Raw genomic sequence first — 21,854 nt, 5'->3', positions numbered from 1 at the left:
CTCCTGAATTAAATTCTAGCCTTTAACTCTTCCAAGCACCATTATTCCCATGTAAAATATTTAAACTTTGGATTAAATTCCAGTCTATAATTCTCTCAAATGTACAGTAAAACAGCAATAATACAGTGCTTATAGAACTTTGCTGGTAACAAATCAGCAAATTTTTGGGATTAATGGATATTACAAAGTGTTATATAACCATACCAGCGAACTGGGAAAGGAGTGCAGGAAACAGGAGACGGTGGGGACTGGACCCCAGTGAGGGAACAGAGCCCCGATGTGTGGGTGGGGTGGGTGGGGAATAGGGTCATGATGTGTGGGTGGAGAGGGTGGGGAAAGGGGCCCAGTGTTTGGGTATTGAGTGGGGCCCGGTGTGTGGGTAAGGAGAGAGGGGACCAGCGGCCAGTGAGTGGGTGTGGAGAGTGGGGGTCGGGCCCTGTTGTGTGGATGGGGAAGGTGGGGAATGGAGTCCTGATGTGTGGATGAGGAGGGTGGGGAATGGAGCCCAGTGTTTGGGTATTGAGTGGGGCCCGGTGTGTGGTGGGGAGGGAGGGGACTAGCGCCCAGTGAGTGGGTGTGGAGAGTGGGTGATGGGGCCTGGTGTGTGGGTGGGGAGCAGGCTCTGGTGTGTGGGTGGGGGGTTTGGGGGGTAGAATGGGCCATGAGTAATTGAGAGGCTGTCTGATAACCATTACTTGGTACGCTGATGCTGAATCATCGGAATTCCTCAATCACCAGATCGTGGACCATCAGAGTTTTATTCAATCCAGTATTTTGTGTATAAACTATCCAACTCCTCAATTACATGCCAACCTATTTCACTCATAAGCATTCATTATCCCATTTCATCTCTGGATTAGATTCCAGCCTCTAGCTTACTCGCAGGGCCATATCTTTTGAAAAATGAAGCATCCAAACTCCTCCATTAAATTCTAGCCTGCAACTCCTTCCCAGCCTCTCTTACCCCATATAAAGCAACTCAACCCTGCATTAGAGTCTAGCCTGTAGCTCACCTATTATTCGATGAATTTCTCCATCAGATTGTAGCCTCTATCCTAGTTCTCTATTCTTCTGACCATAAATCTCTTGACTTTGTAATGACTTTCCAGCTTGTATATCACTTCCAGACATCCAATATTTAGCATATAAAAAGCAAATGTTATTGTGCAACAAAACAGAGCTGGGAGAACAACATTTGTAAACCCCTAATCAGATTCTACATTCCATTTTCTTTGTCCATTGTTGAGCTGATATTGATCAGGCTTTGCAGAATGATCAGTTCTTTCAGCTCGTAGAATGCAACAGACTGGAGAGCAGTTCCAGGCTGACCCTCAGCAGTTCTGTGGTGGCGATGTAATTTTCTCATTGGGGTCAGCGGTCCTAAAGCAGCTACTTCTTACGTCTAAGTGATTATTCAGTCAGTGACAACTCTGAGGCAGCTCTGATTTGCGACTGTTGCGTTGCCTTGGTTACCAGCATTTGGCAGCATATTCAATGAAGCTGGAGTTCTGTAGATTTGCACTCATTCACCAATACAAGTATACCCGTTTTACGAATACTCACTTTACGAAAATTTGCTTTTATGAAGAAACCTGTGTTCGTTATCTGAAAGAAATTTTAATGGGTTTGGCTTTTATGAAAATAGTCTTCAATAGTAGTGAATGGCTCTTTGCTTTACACTATTTCGGCTGATGAAAGGTTTCATAAGAATGCTCTAGTTTCGTAAAGTATGCCTGGAGTTGATGGATTGATGGAGAAGCAACTAAACCCCTGGCTTGCGTTTCTGGCTCGAATTTTGTAAAACACGAAAGTCTGCAGACACCGCGATGGAAGTAAAAACACAAGTACTGGAACGCCTCTGCTCTGTCCACATTAGTGATCAACCATTTCAACTCTGCGCCTCACTCTTGCGCTTGCATATCTGTCCATGGCCTCATGCGCTGCCGAATCAAGACCACATGTAAATTAGAGGATCAACACCTAATTTTCCAACTGGGCATTCTCCAACCAGATGGCATTAATGTCGATTTCTCCGGTTTCTTAGCCTACTCCCCTGTTCTCCCTCTCTTCCCTATCCCTCTGCCTCTTTTCCTACACCTCTCCACTCCCTTCCCTCTCCATTCACAAGGCCTTCACCCCCCCCCCTACTGTTTGCTGCTGGCCCTCCCTCCTTTATCCACTATTACCTCCTGCCTATGGAGCTGTGCTCCTCCCCCTATTTGTTCGTTGATGAAGGGCTCAAGCCCAAAATGTTGGTTACGCATCTTTATTAAGTACGCTGTTTGACCTGCTGAGATTTGTGCTTTTGCTTGGATGGTGTGCTGCCTTTCTCCTGCACAAAGAGTCTGCTGAGATCCATAATGCTAATTTCTGGTTTAAGGAGACTGACTTACTGACTTGTCATTCTCAAAGTACACAGCTTAGTCCACCTTAGAGCAGGCAGGAGCTTTCTCTGGGAGCCATGCTCTCGAGCTGGTCTCCGTCACATTCCCACCACCACCCCACCTTAGAGCAGACAGGAGCTTTCTCTGGGAGCCATGCTCTCGAGCTGGTCTCCGTCATCTTCCCAAGCAAGCAGGAGCTTTCTCTGGGAGCCATGCTCTCGAGCTGGTCTCCATCACCTTCCCACCACCACCCCACCTTAGAGCAGACAGGAGCTTTCTCTGGGAGCCATGCTCTCGAGCTGGTCTCCGTCACCTTCCCACCACCACCCCACCTTAGAGCAGACAGGAGCTTTCTCTGGGAGCCATGCTCTCGAGCTGGTCTCCGTCACCTTCCCACCACCACCACCCCACCTTAGAGAAGGCAGGAGCTTTCTCTGGGAGCCATGCTCTCGAGTTGGTCTCCGTCACCTTCCCACCACCACCCTCCCCCCCCCACCCCCCCCCCCCCCCAATCATGATGACAGGTGCACAGCTTTCAGCAGGAGCCTGTGAACAGGGGCACATGCACAGGCTGAATCACATAGAGGATGAGGGCAGGCAAGACCAAGGTACGGACGGGGCCAAGACTGGGATGTACACACAGGCTAAAGGCAGGGAACCCACACCGAGCTGGGGAGCCACACTCTGCCTGAAGCCCCATACACACCACGCACAGATGCTCAGATCTGAGAACACACTCAGGCCTGAGAACAGGGTTAATCACTCTGCCTCAAATCTAGGCCACAAACACGGGCCCTAGACCTGCTTCTGTACATTCAGATCTATTCCTGGGTGCAGAGGAACAGACTTGACTGACATGAACGTGCCTGAGTAGGGTGTGATCTTACATGGATTTGGATTTCAGATAACAGATTTATTGTTAAGAGAACATTAATGATATCACATACAACCCTGAGTTCTTTTATCCTGCAGGAGAGGCAAAATTTCCACTTATGTGTAGTACAAAAAAAAAACTGTACTCAATGTACACATGCAAACAAATAAAGAAATGTAAACAATCTGTGCAATACATGGGCCTGAGATTGGTTTTACATTCATAGGCATGCTGCAAACATTCAGCCCATTATAACCAACTGGAGGGACTGATGACTTTCCTGAGATTGCAGTTTGAGATAAGTGGAACCAGATAAGGGACCAATGAGGGGTAGATGGAACCAGATGGTACAGGAGAACCAGATGGAACTAGGTGGGGGAGAGGAATGAAACTGGATGACAGAAGCAGTGTGGGGGCAATCAGGAGAATGATAGGAGCATAGAAAGTGTGTTACCTGAAGATGGACAGTTTAACGTCCATCTTTTGCATTGTAAACTATCCAGGCAAAATATCCAACGGAGCTATACTGTTCCAGAACCTCTCTGAGCCCCAGTAACCTGCTGAGTCTGTTCCACCATTCAAAAAGATTACGATCGACCTTCATTCTCAAAGCTGATCAGCTGCTCTGTTCAAGCCAGCTCCTCTTTGTCCCTTTGAATGGTAGCAGCCTTGAGTATGTACAACATATATGACAATGAGGTCATTATCAATCCTCCAGATATAAAACCCAGAATTCTATTAATCATTTTTTATTATTTCTTCAATCTGTCTGATATTTTAATGAACACACTATGTGAGTCCCAAATCTCCTTGCACCTCTTTTGCTTCCAGCTTTTCACCATTAGAATAGCCTAAGAGAATTCGAGTACATGTAGAAAGATGTCTGACTTCAACTGTGTCCGGGCTTTGTGCATACAATTTTAGTCTCCTCGCTTGCAGAAAGGAAAAACTTGCAAAGAGATCGCAGATCTGTCAAAAGAGGAGAGATCAAGAACACTAAGACTTCTGTTCTCCGGAGTTTAGAAGCAAGAGGGCAACTTTCTGGAAACGTGCAACATTAACAGCACAGAATGGGGAGGATGAGAAGTTACCATCTCAAATTGAAGCTTCAGTGTGTTGAGGTGAAGGTTTCACTCTGAGGTGGATCCTTGATTACAGGAAGGTCATTTTGGTTCTGTCACTGATCGCATTCAGAGCAAAAATTATGGATTTCTGGAAACTAGAGGAATATGAGAAAGAGCAGCTGATCAGCTTTGAGAATGAAGATCAATCCTGATATTATTGAAGGGCGGAGCAGACTCAGAAGACCAATTTCCCTGCTCCTCATCCCGATTCTTCTAATTTTATATCCTAAATGTGAATGACCCCACATTTGCAAACATTGACATCGATTTCCCTCAGTTTTGCCCATAACACCACTCCTAATCTCCCCTTCTCATGTAATATGATCACCCAGATTGCATACAATGCTGCTTCTCTCTCTCTCTGACCATCTCATCATTTGTAAACTTGCTGGACCTTTATGGCCCCAGCAGTTGCATCTTGCTAATGTGAGTACCTACCATTATCCCTCCAATTAGATGACAAAGAATAGAATTTGGTAGACAAAGGGTGTGGTACGCTGTTAGACAGAATCAGACACACACAAGGTAAAGATTGAACAACAGGCTTTAATCCACAAAGACTTCCACAGAGGCAGGCTCGCTGTGGCTGAAGCAACTCAGTGCAAGGCCTCGGGAGGCCGGCGCAGGCTTATATCCTGGAGGGTGATTGACACCAGACCGGGTGGGGCTTGATCCATTCAGGCTGACTGATTGGCAGCCGGCCAGGTGTTGTCCTGTCCCCTTACACTCCTGCAGGTACAGAGGTTGCCCCCTGCAGTAGGCCGGTGGTGTACCACCACAAAGGCTAACCAAAGATTAAAGGGTTAAAATATGGAGACGTGAATTAGAAGTGTTTCTTCAGGTATAGAAGATTGGAAGGTGATCCATTCGAGGTATTTAATATGATTACAGGAGACACCAGAAACAATGAAGAGAGATTATTTTCTTAGTTGGGGAAGTGTCTGGAACAGAGGGCCACACTCTACAACAGAGCTAAATTGTTCCAGAAGTCTGGAACTCCTCTCCTAACTTCCTTTGCTCTTAAAATATCGGTGCATTATTTAAAAATTAAGTTTGGGGTTTGTGATGGCATGATAATTTTGAAGAGACATTTTATCACAGAGATTTCTCTGCCATAATTATAAAGTCCAGGAAGCCTCGCCATTGGGTCTTGAATGGATTCCTAGTTTCGAACAATATGCTTGATCCCATGTTTATTCCACTCATTATCCCGGTTGAAGTTGACCAGATAAGATTTCCTCGAACCCAAGCAATTAGCCCAAGGTTTGAGAGGTCCCAAGTGATTGGAAGATGTGGGTTTATAAAACTTCCCTTTGTGTTGCACCTGGAGGGAAATTTGTGGCAATCACTTCCCCAGTACTCAGAGCCATTGAAATGGGTCCATTAAAGGAATGGCTGACATTTCAAGTCAAGATTTTGTATTGGGACTAAGTGTGTTGAGGGGAGATCGCAAATCTAAAGAAGTAATGGGGGGAGAGTAATAGGTAGAACCAGATAAGTAAGGACATGAAAGGGTGATGTTAGGAGATTGGCTGGTGATGATAGATAGAGATAGATAAGGAAAGAAACAATGGAGCAGATGAAGCCAGGTCTGGAGAGGGTGGCAGTAAAGGCAGAGAATAAAAGATAATGTTGAAATGAGAGATTGCAGTTGTGATAAGTAGATAAGGGAGCAATGAGGGGTAGATAGAACCAGATCGGGGAGGGTACAGGAGAACCAGCAGGTGGTGTATTAATGATAGGCAGATAGAACCAGGTGGGGGAGAGGAATGAAACAGAGTGGAGCCAATCGGGAGCGCAGGAAGTGTGTTACCTGAAGATGGAAAGTTTAACATTAATACCATTGGGATGTAGATTATCCAGGCAAAATATTGCTGTCCTTCCAACACTCCCTTGTTCCTTTTATCTGAGATCCTTGGGACCGGACCCTTTTTGTTATTCAGAATATTCTGGAGTATAGAATCAAAATAGTGGCAATACAGATTTGTGCAAAACATTGGCCCTTTTTATGGAGCGATGCCTCATTGAAGCCGGCTCAACGAGCAATGGCCAATCTCATTACCCATAATCCCCCACACAACTGGAACCTCTCTGGAAAACGCAGAGTGGTTCCAGCTGCTTGGGGGAATTATGGGTAATGAAGATAGCCATTGATCCCACATTAAGACAAAAACCGGCTCACCCTGCAGGGCTCTGCCGCGCCCTTATCTGCCTCCTTTGAGCCTGGCTCGGCTGCCGTTGGGCTGCTTCCATCATCTGGTCCCACTGCACCAGCTTGACTGCCGGGTGATTTCCTGTGTCCTGCTCCTCCTTCGGACCCAGCTCTTGCTGCTGCTTGGGCTCGGCTGCTCCCCTGCATCCCCTTGGCTTCCCTCCCTTATATTATCGTGAAAGATTTCTCTTAGATTCTTCTCACTTTCTACAAATCAAAGGCTTAGCCATTAGCAACTGCATTTTTGTTGTTCCAAACCTACTCTAGCATAACTCCCTACATTGATGAGTGCATCCGTACAACCTTCCGTCTTTTATCACGTTCGCTGTAAACTTCCACCCCTCCCTCAAATTCACTTGGACCATCTCCTCTTTCCTTTTTCTGGATCTCTCTGTCTCCATCCCAGGAGAAGAACTTTTGACTGACATTTCCCCAAAAAACCCATGGACTCCCACAGCTACCTTGACTCCATCCCAAGTTTCTTCGACTCGATCTCTAGGTGAGGCTTTCCACTCGAGCATATCTGAAATGTCCTCCTTCTTCAGAAATTGCCGAATGTAGTTGCTGGAGCCCTCGCTTGTACTTCATTTTACTGAAACTGAGACTCAGATGAAAAATTCTGAATCTCAGGTTGTTAGAGATTTGTACGGCAAAGGTATTTCATTAATGCCATGGAGGGAGTTGAATAGATATGAGTTAGAGATTAACAGTGATCCAATTTAACAGCAGAACAGGAAGACCCCACCTCCCCCCCCCCCAAGTTGCTTCTGAAGCTTCTTGTAATTCAGCACAGAATCTGTCACTGACCATCCTACCAGGGCTGTATATCAGAGCCTGGAGAGGGAGACAAACCAGTTCACCTTAATCTCCACGAATCTTTGGAGAGTTACATGCTGTTTTCTGGAGCTGCAGCACCACCTGATTCAGCACAGACAAAAACAAATTATAATGGTCGGTGACTACATGGCTTATCTGTTGGAACAGAGCTGTCCTTTAAGTGGATTTGACTGCACTGATGCCTGCATCTGTAATAGTGAGAGATCTCAACATTCACTGTGTTGCTTGTCTCTTAGACATCATCAGCCCCAACACAAGGTACATTTTTAACCTTAGGTTCGAATTTTGAGTAAAATTATTTTTCTTTGCCTTGTATTTCAGAAATAATTTATATTTTACACAAAGGTTTACATTTCACAAAGCAAATAAAATGGAAACTGTGGACGCTAACATTTCAGCTGCCTTTGTTGTCATCTAAGGAGTATCACATGGAGGTGTAGACCACATGGACCACAGTTCAAGAATACATTCACCACCAAACTCTCAAGGGGAGTTGCAGATGGCAAAATGGTGCCCTGACTATTGCCACCAAGCTCTCATAAGCTTAATTATAAAAAGCTTTCCATCCCTCAGTCATGTGTGGGTTTATCAGGATCAGAATTTATTGTCATGAACAATACACAAAATTTGTTATTTTCAACAGCATTTCAGTGCAAATATCGCTAAATATTACATTTCAAAATAAATAAGTAGTGCTAGGAAATAGGAAAAAGTGACGTAGTGTCTGTGGTCCAGTGTCACTTCAGAAATCTGATGGCAGAGGGAAAGAAGTTGTCTTTTTGTCCTTGAATGTTCGTCTTCAGCTTTCCTGATGGTAGCAGTGTGAAGAGGGCATGGCCTGGGTGGTGAGGGTCCTTGAGGATAGAGGCTGCTTTCTTAAGACACCATCTCACGTAGATGTCCACAAAGGATGTCCGTGATGTCGCAGGCCTCTGGAGTTTTTTTCCTGTCCTGAGCATTGGCACTTCCATGCCAGTCAGAGATACAACCAGACAGAATGCTCTCCACGGTACACCTGTAGAAATTTTCAAGAGTCTTTGGTGACGTACCAAATCTCTTCAAAGTCCTCATGAATCTAGCAATTGGCGAGCCTTCTTCATGATTGCATCGGCACGAAGGCCCCAGGACAGATCCTCAGAGATGTTGGCATCCAGGAATTTGAAGTTCTAGATCCTCTCAACTGTTGACCCCTCGATTAGAACAGGTTTATGCTCTCCTGATTTCCTCCTGAAGTTGACAATCAGCTCCTTGGTTTTGCTAACGTTGAGTTCCATACCAGGGAGTTGAACACAGGATGAAGGTGTATCTGCAATGAAGATATTTTACAGTGAAGCTGCTACAGTAACACACTGGTATTCAGAATTCAAGCAACCGGCAAAAAAACTTGAAGAAAATACATTTTTAAAAATTAAAATAAATAAGAAAATAATAGGTAAAAATATGTAAGTTTAAAATTGTAAAAGTAAGTGTTCTCTGAAGTAACACATGAAGCTTTGGTGAAGGTGGGAACAAATATTCAGCCAGTGGAGGGTCTTGGTTGTGTTTTGCTCATAGCAGCTGTTTAAATAAAGTTGTGTGAAACATCAATAGCGTCGCCTAGGCTGAAGAGCTGGATGATGCCGCTCGCCGTTGGGGGTGACTCTCTGAATTATCCCTGCTTAGTAAAAGTGGCCCCAATCAGAGGTTTTATCTTAAACTTGGGGGAGGGGGTTAATTATTCTCCAATGTCATTGTGCTTCTTTCGGGCGGCTCCGTGGAGGGGAAGGAACTTGCAAAGAAAGTGACTGAAAATAAAGTAAAATGCTTTAAGGTTTATATATTCGTGCAAATGAAGTTATTCAATCTAAGTACAGTCTAGTATTTTTGTCTTTTCGATTGTTTATTCTTAACGCAGGTGTATTAGTTTGGCATTGTAAGAGTAAGTCTCAAACAACCGGAAATTACACTTATCCGTTATCTACCAATCCCCATAGGTGCCGGATATCAGAGGTTTTACTGTATTTAGAAGACAAATTAAGCCGTGACTTGTCTGACCCTTCAGGTGGATGTTACCGATCACATGGCACAATTTGCTAGTGACTTGGTTAATTTGTTGCCTGACTGCCAACAACATGTGGTCTGCTCTAACCCTGTTGCCGTTTATGGGATGTTGCTATACACCGATTGGCTGTCATGCTCCACACTTTGCAGCAGTTATTGCACGACCAAACGGAGTCTTGAGCTGTAAACATTTGCAAAGGCCCCGAGTTTGTGAAATACCTTTTGCTGCTTCTTTAAAGGCGGGAGACATTTTCCACTTTCTTGATGCTCAGGTGGAGACTCAGCCCATTGGAAATGATAGTGGAAAATCCAGCTTGCATCTTCCCGTGATTCACAAAGAGCAAAGTTGAGGCGCCAAATGATTAAATGCAGGAGAATGCACACAACAGTCTAGGAGCTTTCACTGCGTCAGGATATAAGGACTACCCCAACATCCCTTGGATCTCCCAAGGGCAGATACTGTGGAGAGTGCAGAGAGCTAATAGAATCATGCGCTGATTCTTTGTGGTAGTGAAACAGAACCACCAGTTTTCTCAGTCTCTCCTCAAAACTGAAGTCCTACAGGAAACCTATCTGTGAATCTCTCCTAGACTTCTTAACACCCTTGACGCCTCTTCCAGAGGAAAGCCCACTGTAAAGGCACATTATTCTCACTGTGCATAATGAGTTATCTCTTTTCATTTTCTCACTATCCACATGATGAAAGGAGCTGGGGGGTGATGTTAAGTGAGGCCAAGTTTGGAGTATTGTGTGCAGTTCTGGTCTCCAAATTATAGGAAGGATATAAATAAGGTTGAGAGGGTGCAAAGAAGGTTTACAAAAATGTTGCGTGGATTGCAGTATCTTGAATACGGAGAAAGATTGAGTAGGCTGGGACTTCATTCATTGGAGCGTAGAAGGTTCAGAAGGGATTTGATAGAGGTATTTAAAATTATGAAGGGAATAGATAGAGTAGATGTGAGTAGGATCTTTCCCCTGAGGGTAGGGGAGATTGGATCAAGGGATAATAAGTTAAGGGCTAGGGGGCAAAACTTTAGAAGTAACATAAGAGGATGCTTCTTCACTCAGGGTGGTGGCTGAGTGGAACGATCTACCGGAAGAGGTAGTTGCGGCAGGGTCAATTCTCTTATTTAAGAGGAGGTTAGATGAGTCCATGGATGTGAGGGGGTTGGAGGGTTATGGGCAAGGGAGTGGGTAGGTGGAACTAGAGGAGTTTCATGTAAATCGGTGTGGACTAGAGGGCCGATATGGCCTGTTTCCGCACTGTAAATTGCTATATGGTTATATAGAAAGTGATCATTCTACCTTAGCCATAACTCTCTGATTCAGTTCAGCACTTAGACTATTTGATGTGAAATCTGTTCAGAGGAAGTCAAAACTATCAACTGAATCTTCAAGAGACCTGATGGAGATATACACATTATAATTGTCACAGATGAGGTAGATTTCTCCAGAAGAGAAATGTCTGAAATTAGAGGCCATGGATCTGAAGAGAGTTCTTTTCACCCAGAGGATGATTGGAATCTGGAACAGACTGCCTAAGAGAACGATGGAGATTAGTACTCTTACCACATTTCAAAGCTATCTAAATGAAGGCAAAAAAGTGCTATGGAGCTGAGCACTTGTAAATGGGATTAGTAGAGATGCTTGTTCAATTTGACAGTGATTGCCAATATCTCTGCAGTGTTTGAGTTTATTATTGAATACTTTGTGCAGTTTTTCCAACGTTTAAGATAGATAACCATCATCTGTCATGTATGCCAACCACATGAAGGAGCAGATTAAGTGCTGACTCCGAAACTAGTGGAACTGAAAACTGCAGTGGACAAGGCTACCAGCCACCATCATGCCAACCTTCTACAGAAGCACTTTTGAGAGCGTCCTGCCCAGCTGCATCACAGCGTGGTATGTTTGCTGCAGAAAAATCGATTGGAGGTCAATCCACAGGACTGTAAGGGTGGCAGAGAGAATCTCTGGTGTATCCCTCCCCTCCCATTGATGTGATCTACCAGGATTGTTGTCTGAAGAGGATGCGCAAAATCACTGAGGACCTCTTCCACCCTGCACACAGCATCTTTCAGCTGCTTTCATCAGGAAAGAGTTACAGGAGTATCAGAGCCAACTCCACTAAGCTGAGGAACAGCTTCTTCCCATGGGGAGTGTGAATGCTGAACAACCAAAAGAACTGCTCACTCTAACCATCTGAGACTCTCATATTTCTGAGACAATTTTTAAATTTATTTGTACATATAAATACAGCATATGTATCTTTTGTCTGCATGTGTGTGATGTCTGGTTGTGTGTCTGCGTGTTTAGCCACAAGGACCGGAGAACCGTGTACTTGAGGAGATTCGGTGTGTCACCGAAGACTCTCAGAAACTTCTACAGGTGTACTGTAGAGAGCATTCAGGTTGGTTTCATCACTGCCTGGTAGGGAGGTGCCAACTCTCGGGACGAGAATAAACTCCAGAGGGTTGTTAACTTGGCCTGCGACATCACGGGCACCAGACTTCACTCCATCGAGGACATCGACATGAGGCTGTGTCTTAAAAAAGCAGCCTCTATCCTCAAAGACCCCCACCACCCAGGCCACGCCCTCTTCATTCTGCTACCATTGGGGATAAGGTACAGGAGCCTAAAGATGAGCACTCGGCAGCACAAGGACGGCTTCTTCCCCGCTGCCATCAGACACTGCCTTACTTTTCATACATTATGATTGTAATTGTTATTTTATTTTATTTTATTCTTTTACATTAATGTCATAAGATGGTTTTAAAATGTTTGCACTACAATGCTGCCGCCAAACACTGAATTTCATGACGTGTTCTTGACTATAAATTCTGATTCTGATTCTGAATCAGGTTTGGGGCCTACATTGCCACAAGAGTAACTGTTTGTTGCACTTTATAATATTTTTATTTACCATCATTCGTAGAGGTTGTCCTCTGACCTTTATAAGCAATCTCCATTCACTTAGTAAATTAAATTTGCCCTGTCCTTCATTCTTTGGTGGGTATTAGGAACATTCTTGGACAGACACATGGATGCAAGAAAAGTCGAGTTTGGGGTGTGAGGTAGGGAAGGGTTAGATTGTTGTGGATGAGGTTTAAATAGGTCAGCACCACATCGTGGGATGAAGGGCCTGTACTGTGCTGTAATGTTCACTCTGGTTCAATTTGAGACTGATTGCTAATATTTAAATTTAAAATCCATATTTGTGCAGCATTTGAGCTACACTGCATGTTCCTCCACATTTTATTAACATCTTCTAACTCCTTAGAAGTTTTTGAAGAGAGCTAAGACAATCAGCATTCCCTTTTCATCTGCTGCGCAGGTGACGGGGTTGAGTAATTGGAAGTGAATTTCAGAGGACATGCAGATGACATTTTCCTATGTTCTTTTTAAAAAATCTGCACTTAAGACCTTCTGCTCCTCTCGTGCTACTTTTATTCAGTACAACTGCCTTTATTATTTACTCAAACTACAGATTGTAGCATTTTGTAACTTGTGTCCAATCTCAGCTGATGTTTTTCGAAAAATATACTGTTTGTTTCGACGATAAACAAGTGTTCCGATTGTTTTACAGGATGTGGAGATTAGGCTAAACGCAGCTAAGTATCTACCTCGAATCAACGAACTACTCAACAAGGTCCCTCGCCAAATGCTACTACTCCTAAAGACTAACGACCTGCTTCGTGGCATTGAGACGTCGCTCCACACCCGAGCCAATGCCAGTTCCTTTATCATCATGTCTCGCTGCTGTGTCAGAGCTGTGTCCAGGTAGGTTAAGAAATCTGAGTTCCTTCATCGTGCCAGGATCGAAAAGGAAGGGCAGACTTTCCAGCATCAAGAGGGTTTGGATCACTTGGGCATTGAGCAAGATGGGAGGCTTATTGGTGTGACGAGTGGTTAGTAACAGAAATCCTCTGCCTTATAAGCTGGTGGAAACAGATCCAATAGAAATGAATTGCACATCATCAAGAAACAAATAGGGCTTGGAAGGAGTCAGAACATACTTGATGGGCCAAGTGGCCCTTATTCTCCCACGAGTCATGAAAATCAGATCAAGTCATGATGAAATTTTCTGCAACTCAGCTTTCTCGATATGGTGCACCCAGGTTATACAATATGACTGAGGATACCTGCCATGGCTATTGTACCAAACTTCCTCATCCAGGAAATTCCCAAGTTCATTTCCTTGTCTGTATTGAAACAGTTGATCACTGCTAATGTTGCAGTCAGACAGGTTCCATTGGACTGGTTTATCCTGTCAATGAGTGCAACTAGTTCAAGATTCTATTATTGTCATATCTTTGGCTTGGCTTCGCGGACGAAGATTTATGGAGGGGGTAAAAAGTCCACGTCAGCTGCAGGCTCGTTTGTGGCTGACAAGTCCGATGCGGGACAGGCAGACACGATTGCAGCGGTTACAGGGGAAAATTGGTGGGTTGGGGTTGGGTGTTGGGTTTTTCCTCCTTTGCCTTTTGTCAGTGAGGTGGGCTCTGCGGTCTTCTTCAAAGGAGGTTGCTGCCCGCCAAACTGTGAGGCGCCAAGATGCACGGTTTGAGGCGTTATCAGCCCACTGGCGGTGGTCAATGTGGCAGGCACCAAGAGATTTCTTTAGGCAGTCCTTGTACCTTTTCTTTGGTGCACCTCTGTCACGGTGGCCAGTGGAGAGCTCGCCATATAACACGATCTTGGGAAGGCGATGGTCCTCCATTCTGGAGACGTGACCCATCCAGCGCAGCTGGATCTTCAGCAGCGTGGACTCGATGCTGTCGACCTCTGCCATCTCGAGTACTTCGACGTTAGGGATGTAAGCGCTCCAATGGATGTTGAGGATGGAGCGGAGACAACGCTGGTGGAAGCGTTCTAGGAGCCGTAGGTGGTGCCGGTAGAGGACCCATGATTCGGAGCCGAACAGGAGTGTGGGTATGACAACGGCTCTGTATACGCTTATCTTTGTGAGGTTTTTCAGTTGGTTGTTTTTCCAGACTCTTTTGTGTAGTCTTCCAAAGGCGCTATTTGCCTTGGCGAGTCTGTTGTCTATCTCATTGTCGATCCTTGCATCTGATGAAATGGTGCAGCCGAGATAGGTAAACTGGTTGACCGTTTTGAGTTTTGTGTGCCCGATGGAGATGTGGGGGGGCTGGTAATCATGGTGGGGAACTGGCTGATGGAGGACCTCAGTTTTCTTCAGGCTGACTTCCAGGCCAAACATTTTGGCAGTTTCCGCAAAGCAGGACGTCAAGCGCTGAAGAGCTGGCTCTGAATGGGCAACTAAAGTGGCATCGTCTGCAAAGAGTAGTTCACGGACAAGTTTCTCTTGTGTCTTGGTGTGAGCTTGCAGGCGCCTCAGATTGAAGAGACTGCCATCCGTGCGGTACCGGATGTAAACAGCGTCTTCATTGTTGGGGTCTTTCATGGCTTGGTTCAGCATCATGCTGAAGAAGATTGAAAAGAGGGTTGGTGCGAGAACACAGCCTTGCTTCACGCCATTGTTAATGGAGAAGGGTTCAGAGAGCTCATTGCTGTATCTGACCCGACCTTGTTGGTTTTCGTGCAGTTGGATAATCATGTTGAGGAACTTTGGGGGACATCCGATGCGCTCTAGTATTTGCCAAAGCCCTTTCCTGCTCACGGTGTCGAAGGCTTTGGTGAGGTCAACAAAGGTGATGTAGAGTCCTTTGTTTTGTTCTCTGCACTTTTCTTGGAGCTGTCTGAGGGCAAAGACCATGTCAGTAGTTCCTCTGTTTGCGCGAAAGCCGCACTGTGATTCTGGGAGAATATTCTCGGCGACACTAGGTATTATTCTATTCAGTAGAATCCTAGCGAAGATTTTGCCTGCAATGGAGAGCAACGTGATTCCCCTGTAGTTTGAGCAGTCTGATTTCTCGCCTTTGTTTTTGTACAGGGTGATGATGGTGGCATCAGGAAGATCCTGAGGCAGTTTACCTTGGTCCCAACAAAGCTTGAAAAACTCATGCAGTTTGGCATGCAGAGTTTTGCCGCCAGCCTTCCAGACTTCTGGGGGGATTCCATCCATACCTGCTGCTTTGCCACTTTTCAGTTGTTCGATTGCCTTATATGTCTCATCCAGGGTGGGAACCTCATCCAGCTCTAGCCTTAGGGGCTGTTGAGGGAGCTGGAGCAGGGCGGAATCTTGGACTGAGCAGTTGGCACTGAAAAGAGATTGGAAGTGTTCTGACCATCGGTTGAGGATGGAGATCTTGTCGCTGAGGAGGACTTTGCCGTCTGAGCTGCGCAGCGGGCTTTGGACTTGGGGTGAGGGGCCGTACACAGCCTTTAGAGCCTCGTAGAAACCCCTGAAGTCGCCAATGTCCGCGCTGAGCTGGGTTCGTTTGGCGAGGCTAGTCCACCACTCATTTTGGATCTCCCGGAGTTTGCGCTGAAGATGGCTGCATGCGCGACGGAAGGCTTGTTTCTTCTCTGGACAGGACGGCTTTGTAAGGTGAGCCTGGTGGGCAGCTCGCTTCTTTGCCAGCAGCTCCTGGATTTCCTGGCTGTTTTCATCAAACCAGTCCTTGTTTTTCCTGGAGGAGAAGCCCAGTACCTCTTCAGTGGATTGCAGTATGGTAGTCTTCAACTGATCCCAGAGGGTTTCAGGGGACGGGTCCGTGAGGCGGGTTGCATCGTCGAGCTTTGCTTTGAGGTTTGCCTGGAAGTTTCCTCTCGCTTCGTCTGACTGCAGGTTTCCAACATTGAACCTCTTTCTGGGGGCTTTATTGTTCCTGGGCTTTGGCTTGAAGTGAAGGTTTAGCTTGCAGCGAACCAGCCGGTGGTCAGTGTGGCATTCCGCGCTAGGCATGACCCTGGTGTGGAGCACATCTCATTTGTCACTTTCTCGCACCAGGATGTAGTCCAGGAGGTGCCAGTGTTTGGATCGGGGATGCATCCAGGTGGTCTTAAGGCTGTTTGTAATGACAAGCCGCTGTTCTGCGCAGAGCTCCAACAGGAGGCGCCCATTGTCGTTGCACTTGCCGACGCCATGCTTGCCCAGGATTCCTGGCCAGGTTTCTGAGTCTTTGCCGACACGAGCGTTGAAGTCGCCCAGGATGACAACCTTGTCGGCTGTAGGGGTGCGTTGGATGAGGTTGCGCAGGTCGGTGTAGAACTTGTCCTTTTCTGCTGGTTCCGCCTGGAGGGTTGGAGCATAGACACTGATGAGGGTGATGTGACGCTTGTTTTGTAGGGGGAGTCGCACGGACATGATTCGGTCCGAGAGGCCTGTCGGAAGGTTTTCGAGTTTGGAGGCAATGAAGCTCTTGACCATGAAGCCTACACCAGATAGGCGTCGTTCATCCGAAGGCTTGCCAGACCAGTAGAGTGTGTAGCCCGCGCCGCGTTCTTGGAGGCTGCCTACATCTGCCAGGCGGACTTCACTGAGAGCGGCTATGTCGATGTCAAGTCTGAGGAGTTCATGTGCAATGAGGGCAGACCGACGTTCAGGTCGGTGGCTGTCAGCCTTGTCTAGCATGGTTCTGATGTTCCAGCATGCTAGCTTGAGTTTGTGAGCATCTTTTGAGGGGGAGGACGTGGAGGGGGAGGACGTGGACCTGTCCTCGGGCCTGCGCAAAGGAGCTTTTAGGTGGAGTGCAGTGCGCGCAGTACTGGCCCCACCCTTTACACCCATGGTTCGTGTGCCGTGGCCAAGCAAGCTGGGACGTGGCAGCGAGGTCCTTGGGTCGTATGTTTTATATCGGAGTGGCCTTCTCCTATGCAGGTTTCTTACCCGGGCTGGAGGGGTCTGCCTCCCCTCCTAGGACGGTCCATACTGCCCGGACCGGGGCCGAGGCCGCCGCAGCTCACCCTGTGCCTGGACTGGGGCCGCCGCCTCCCAATCTCTGCCCGGATCGGGGCCTCCGCCTGCCCCACTTGACCGAGGCCGGGGCCGCCGTCTCCCCCTTGCTCCTGCCTGGATCGTGGCCGCCGCCGTCTACCCTTCGCCCGGACCGGGGCCGGGGCCGCTGCTGCTCTCCTGTGCCTGGACTGGGGCCGCCGCCTCCCACTCCCTGTCCGGACCGGGGCCTCCGCCTGCCTCTCTCGACCGAGGCCGGGGCCGCCGCAATTATATTGTCATATAATAAAACAGAAAATGCAATATTACAGGAAATTTCCTTTAGTCTGCCATATGTGCCTGTGGATTTGCAGCCTCTGCAAATTGGCAAACCGTGCTTTAGATCCAACCCTCTGATACAATCAGGAAGCCTTCAACTCCCAACGCCCTTCTTGCCATCGGCACCCTCTCGAATCCCGGTTCCAATTTCTGGTCCCCATGAGCCAGTCTCCAGCAGCCTGCAGCCTGTGTGGATCCTTCAGGCACTGAGCTCCTCACTGGTCTGCTGCCATAGTCACCATCCTGTAGGGGCCTTTTCCTACTCAGTGGGTGGTGTTTCTCCCAGTTTTTGGAGCCCTGCACTTGTCCACTGCTCTCCTAGAGTCTACAACCTCCCTGTGGCCACTGCCAGCTTGGGTACAGACCATGGAGTTCCAGGATTTTAAATATAAACACCATGGGCTCCTTTAACAGGCTGCTTAAAGCCTATATGGAGCCATCGCCATTAGGGCTAGGCCAATAATATCCCTTCAGGTGATTGGTGGCCTTTTGACTTCTACTGAAAAATTCTGGCCTCATCACCACAATGTTGATAAGCAGAATATTGAATGAGGCTTTTCTGCCCATTTAAGACCTGTTGGCATTTCCAAATAAATGAATAGGTCTTATCTCTTGTTCCCAGTTCCTCAACTTCTTGTCATCCGCATATCTCCAAAGAAATCTTAAATATTGGCATAGTTTCTGGCTCAGATCAGTAATCAGAGAAATGAATTCTACAGCCTTTCCTTAAGAATAGTCTCCATTCAGTTGATTGTTATCTTAGATTTTTTTGCTAAGCACCTTGCCCAATCTTCTCTTAACAAGTATCGATCCCAGCATTGTTGCCCACATGTATATCAGGTAGATTATGTGATGGATGAGGGAGAAATTGGCCCTGCTGGATTATTACCCAGTTTAAAATAAAGGATGTGACTCCACTGTAAAGTTCTGAATCAGGGTTCCAGGTTCAAATCCCACCCCAGGAATACAAGTGCACAAAATAAGCTGCTCTGGTTGGAAGGGCTACATTGCCAAAAGTGCTATTTTTCAAATGTGTAGTGAAAACGCACGTCCTGTCTCTTGCATTTAATCTTTGGCTCTTCACCTGCTGGGAACAGTTTGTTTCTGCCAACCTTTTCCCATCAACATCTGGTTATGTACAATCTGCTGTGAAATTGCTCAAAAAGCAGTCTGTTTAGAGTGGAAGACACAGAAATGGCAGCAATTTCTGTCAGTAAAAGCAAGAAAGTGTCTTCGGAGAATTCACATATAAATTCCGTGCATAAATTCAGTCTCAACCATTTACAGCAGTGAGGTCACCAAGGTTAATTTAAACAGGGGTATGATCCAATCCTCATTCTTCTGCCTGCAGTATTGTGACTGGATCCAACCTCACAAAAAGGATACTTCATTAGTGTAAAATGACGTGAAAGGTACTATAGAAATCCACTCATTCAATTATGTGAATACATTGAAAAGAAGGCATTTAAATTCATGAACAGAAGATTAGCACTTTCTGGGTATTGAAACTGCCATCAACAGTAACCAACTATGTTCTTTAAACATTTTAAAACGTTGCCTTATTTAACAATCAATTCCATTCCACGGAAGTGAACCCAGCCAAAGAGTGACACCAGTATTTTTAAGCTGCCACTCGTGCAAAGGCTTGCAGTGACCTTGTTTGGTAAAATGCCAAACAGTGGAATTGTACACTGTACACCACTGCCCAGCCTTTTACTTCACCTTTTGACCAGTGGTTGTTTTTTTTCTATATATGTGCGCTTTTTGCAACCCAAGTTGGAATCAAATGTTACGAAAATCCAAGAAGTTGCAAAATGAGAGCTGTTCTTCCCACGACATAACATCCCCAACCACAAAAGAGGAAATAATAGTCTGCCTGTCTATTTCTTCTACCAAAGTGCATGACTGTACATTTTCTAACATTGTATTTCATCTGCCACTACTTTGTCCATTCTCCTAATCTATCCAAGTCTCTCTGCAACTTTTCGGTATCCTCATCACCACATCCCATACCACCTATTTTAGTATCATCTGCAAATTTTGATTCAAAACCATCTATTTGATAATCCAAATCATTTGTATGCAACATAAAAAGAAGGAACCCCAACACCAGCCCCTGTGGAACACCACTGGTAACAGGTGGCCAACTAGAAAAATGATCAGATTTTTTCTTTCAGTACTATTGGTTGGAAGATAAATATTAGCTAAGAAAATGAGGACAGCTCCCCAGTTCAAGTCGCTCTCGTACACCCGCTTGAGAGCAGACAGGATTTCAGTTGCACATCTCTTCCAAAGGACAGTCACTCTGATGGTGAACCGAACCGTAGACCTGTATTGTGGTAAGTATCAGGCTCAGTTGAATGTAAACCTTGAGTCGACTAGAATCCAATTCTGAGCTAAAGGCCATGCCCACTACCCTAATGCAGACATATTTTGAGCCATATCAAACTTTTCATTTTCTTAGCAGTTTTAATGAGACTTTCCTGTTTGATCTGGCAGGTATGAGAGGGATGCATCGAAGTCTTGGTTCAGAAAGCTGAAAATCTCCATGGCAGAAGCTCTCGTCCTTTGGCAGATCAATCTGTATGAGATCCTGCTCTGGATCAAGGCTTCGTTTCTGGGAAGTTGGATTGACAGCTTTCAGGCACAGAACCACCCTCCGCAATGAAGACGCTCTCCACCAGAAGAAAGACGGAGGCTCCTCCTTCTTTACAGACCATTCTGCCCATCTTCTTGTTTGATGTGCTGGTGAAACAGGCTGGGGCCTCATGGATTTCTGGGCTCCTTAGGGTTGGCTTCTGTTGAAATTATCATTGTCAAGATTACCATCACCTTTCCAGCTTTTTATTAATGGGTGTCACATAATGTTGATGCAGCTTTGCCTCGTCATCCAAAATCGCCCCCAAATCCTGCCCCCATCAGAAAACTGTTTGGAGGTTGTAGCTTAATAAAATGCTGACCTCTTCATCTATGTCCAGGCATGACCATCAATTTCTACCAATCGTTCTTAGGTATAAAGTTTGAGGGTCTGAGTTACTTAAATTCTAAGTCTGAGACCTTAAATCAAAACCCCCTAAATTGAGAAATAAAATTAGATTATGGTAGCAGAGAAGGCATGGGAGAGATGAATAGATCATAGGATAGAGCTCTGATAGGGTGAGACCATATAAGTTAACATAGCAGGAGAAATAGCAGTCAGATTGACCGGATAACCTGTTTCACAGCTTCACCCCACTGTCACCTGTGTTTTACCCTCTCAGAGACTTAACTCCTTACTCTCCCTGCGGCTTTACAAGTGTCTTTTCTCTCCTTCCCAGTTTTGTCAAAGCGTCTTCGACTTGAAACTTTAGCTCGGTTTCCCTTCAAGCAGTTACAGCCTGACTTTCTGAGAATTTACAGCAATTTTTATTTCACATTTCCGGCACCTGCAGTTTTGTGTTGATTTTCAGGCTTCTCTGCCTGAGTTAAGTGTTGTAGTCTGCAGGCCATGCATAACAGGTCAGTCTCGAAAGAAAAAAAGTGAGCTTTAATAATGACAGGCAGAAATGGCCTGTTCTAATACATAAAAGAGTGAGTCACCCAATGTTGCACATTTCTATATCAAGCCCCAAAGGCTACAAAATGCCCAGACAGAAGTTGAAATACTGTTCCTCAAGCATATGTTGGGCCTCTTTGTAATAGTCCAAGATACAGAAGTTGATAAAGCCAGGGATATAGGTTCAAAGTGATAGGAAAAAGACAGCTACATATGAGGAAATGATTTGCAGAGTGGTGGTGACCTGGAACTAATGGCAGGGACAAAATTAATCAGACTGTTCAAGGGAAATTGGATAGATTCACAAGGGAAAATAACTTCCAGGATACGGGGAAAAGGGGGAAAAAGGAAATAAATAATTGTTCTACAAGGAATTAGACTGCGGGGCTCAGGCTCAAAACTTTGTCTGAACCTGTGTGACTTGCTGAGTTTCAACAACACTTTGGTGTATTGCATCAGAATGCTTCAAACAACTGAGTGTGGAGAAGGAGCTAGAAAATGGCCACCTTCTGACTAAATGGTCTTCTGAATCTGAGATTGCTGTCGCTGCAATTCCACATTGAGGCCCTTCCATTTGAATAGCGGCTGCGTGTTCATTCGACTCTTGTGGCATCAAAGTTCACCCTCAAGTTTTAGATGCCATCATCTTCCCATTTCCACATGCACCTGAACCTCTTCTTTGGCCCGTCGGGAATTAAGGTGACTTGCTTT

General features: G+C 45.8%; 1 protein-coding gene across 6 annotated transcripts in view; it reads left to right on the top strand.

The window, feature by feature from the left end:
* The window catches only part of adck1 (aarF domain containing kinase 1), a 650,404-nt gene extending 629,829 nt beyond the window's left edge, over nucleotides 1-20,575 (top strand). For all 6 annotated transcript variants that reach the window (XM_069916023.1, XM_069916021.1, XM_069916026.1 and 3 more), the window contains 2 exons: nucleotides 13,058-13,251; nucleotides 20,108-20,575. In XM_069916023.1, the coding sequence (XP_069772124.1) occupies nucleotides 13,058-13,251; nucleotides 20,108-20,276 (363 nt within the window). In that variant the 3' untranslated portion in view covers nucleotides 20,277-20,575. The remainder of the gene's footprint in view (nucleotides 1-13,057; nucleotides 13,252-20,107) is intronic.
* The last annotated feature ends 1,279 nt before the right edge of the window (nucleotides 20,576-21,854 follow it).

This window comes from Narcine bancroftii, chromosome 2, assembly GCF_036971445.1.
Source record: "Narcine bancroftii isolate sNarBan1 chromosome 2, sNarBan1.hap1, whole genome shotgun sequence".
NCBI classification, from domain to species: Eukaryota; Metazoa; Chordata; class Chondrichthyes; order Torpediniformes; family Narcinidae; genus Narcine; species Narcine bancroftii.
This window is presented reverse-complemented; position numbering and strand designations above follow the sequence as displayed.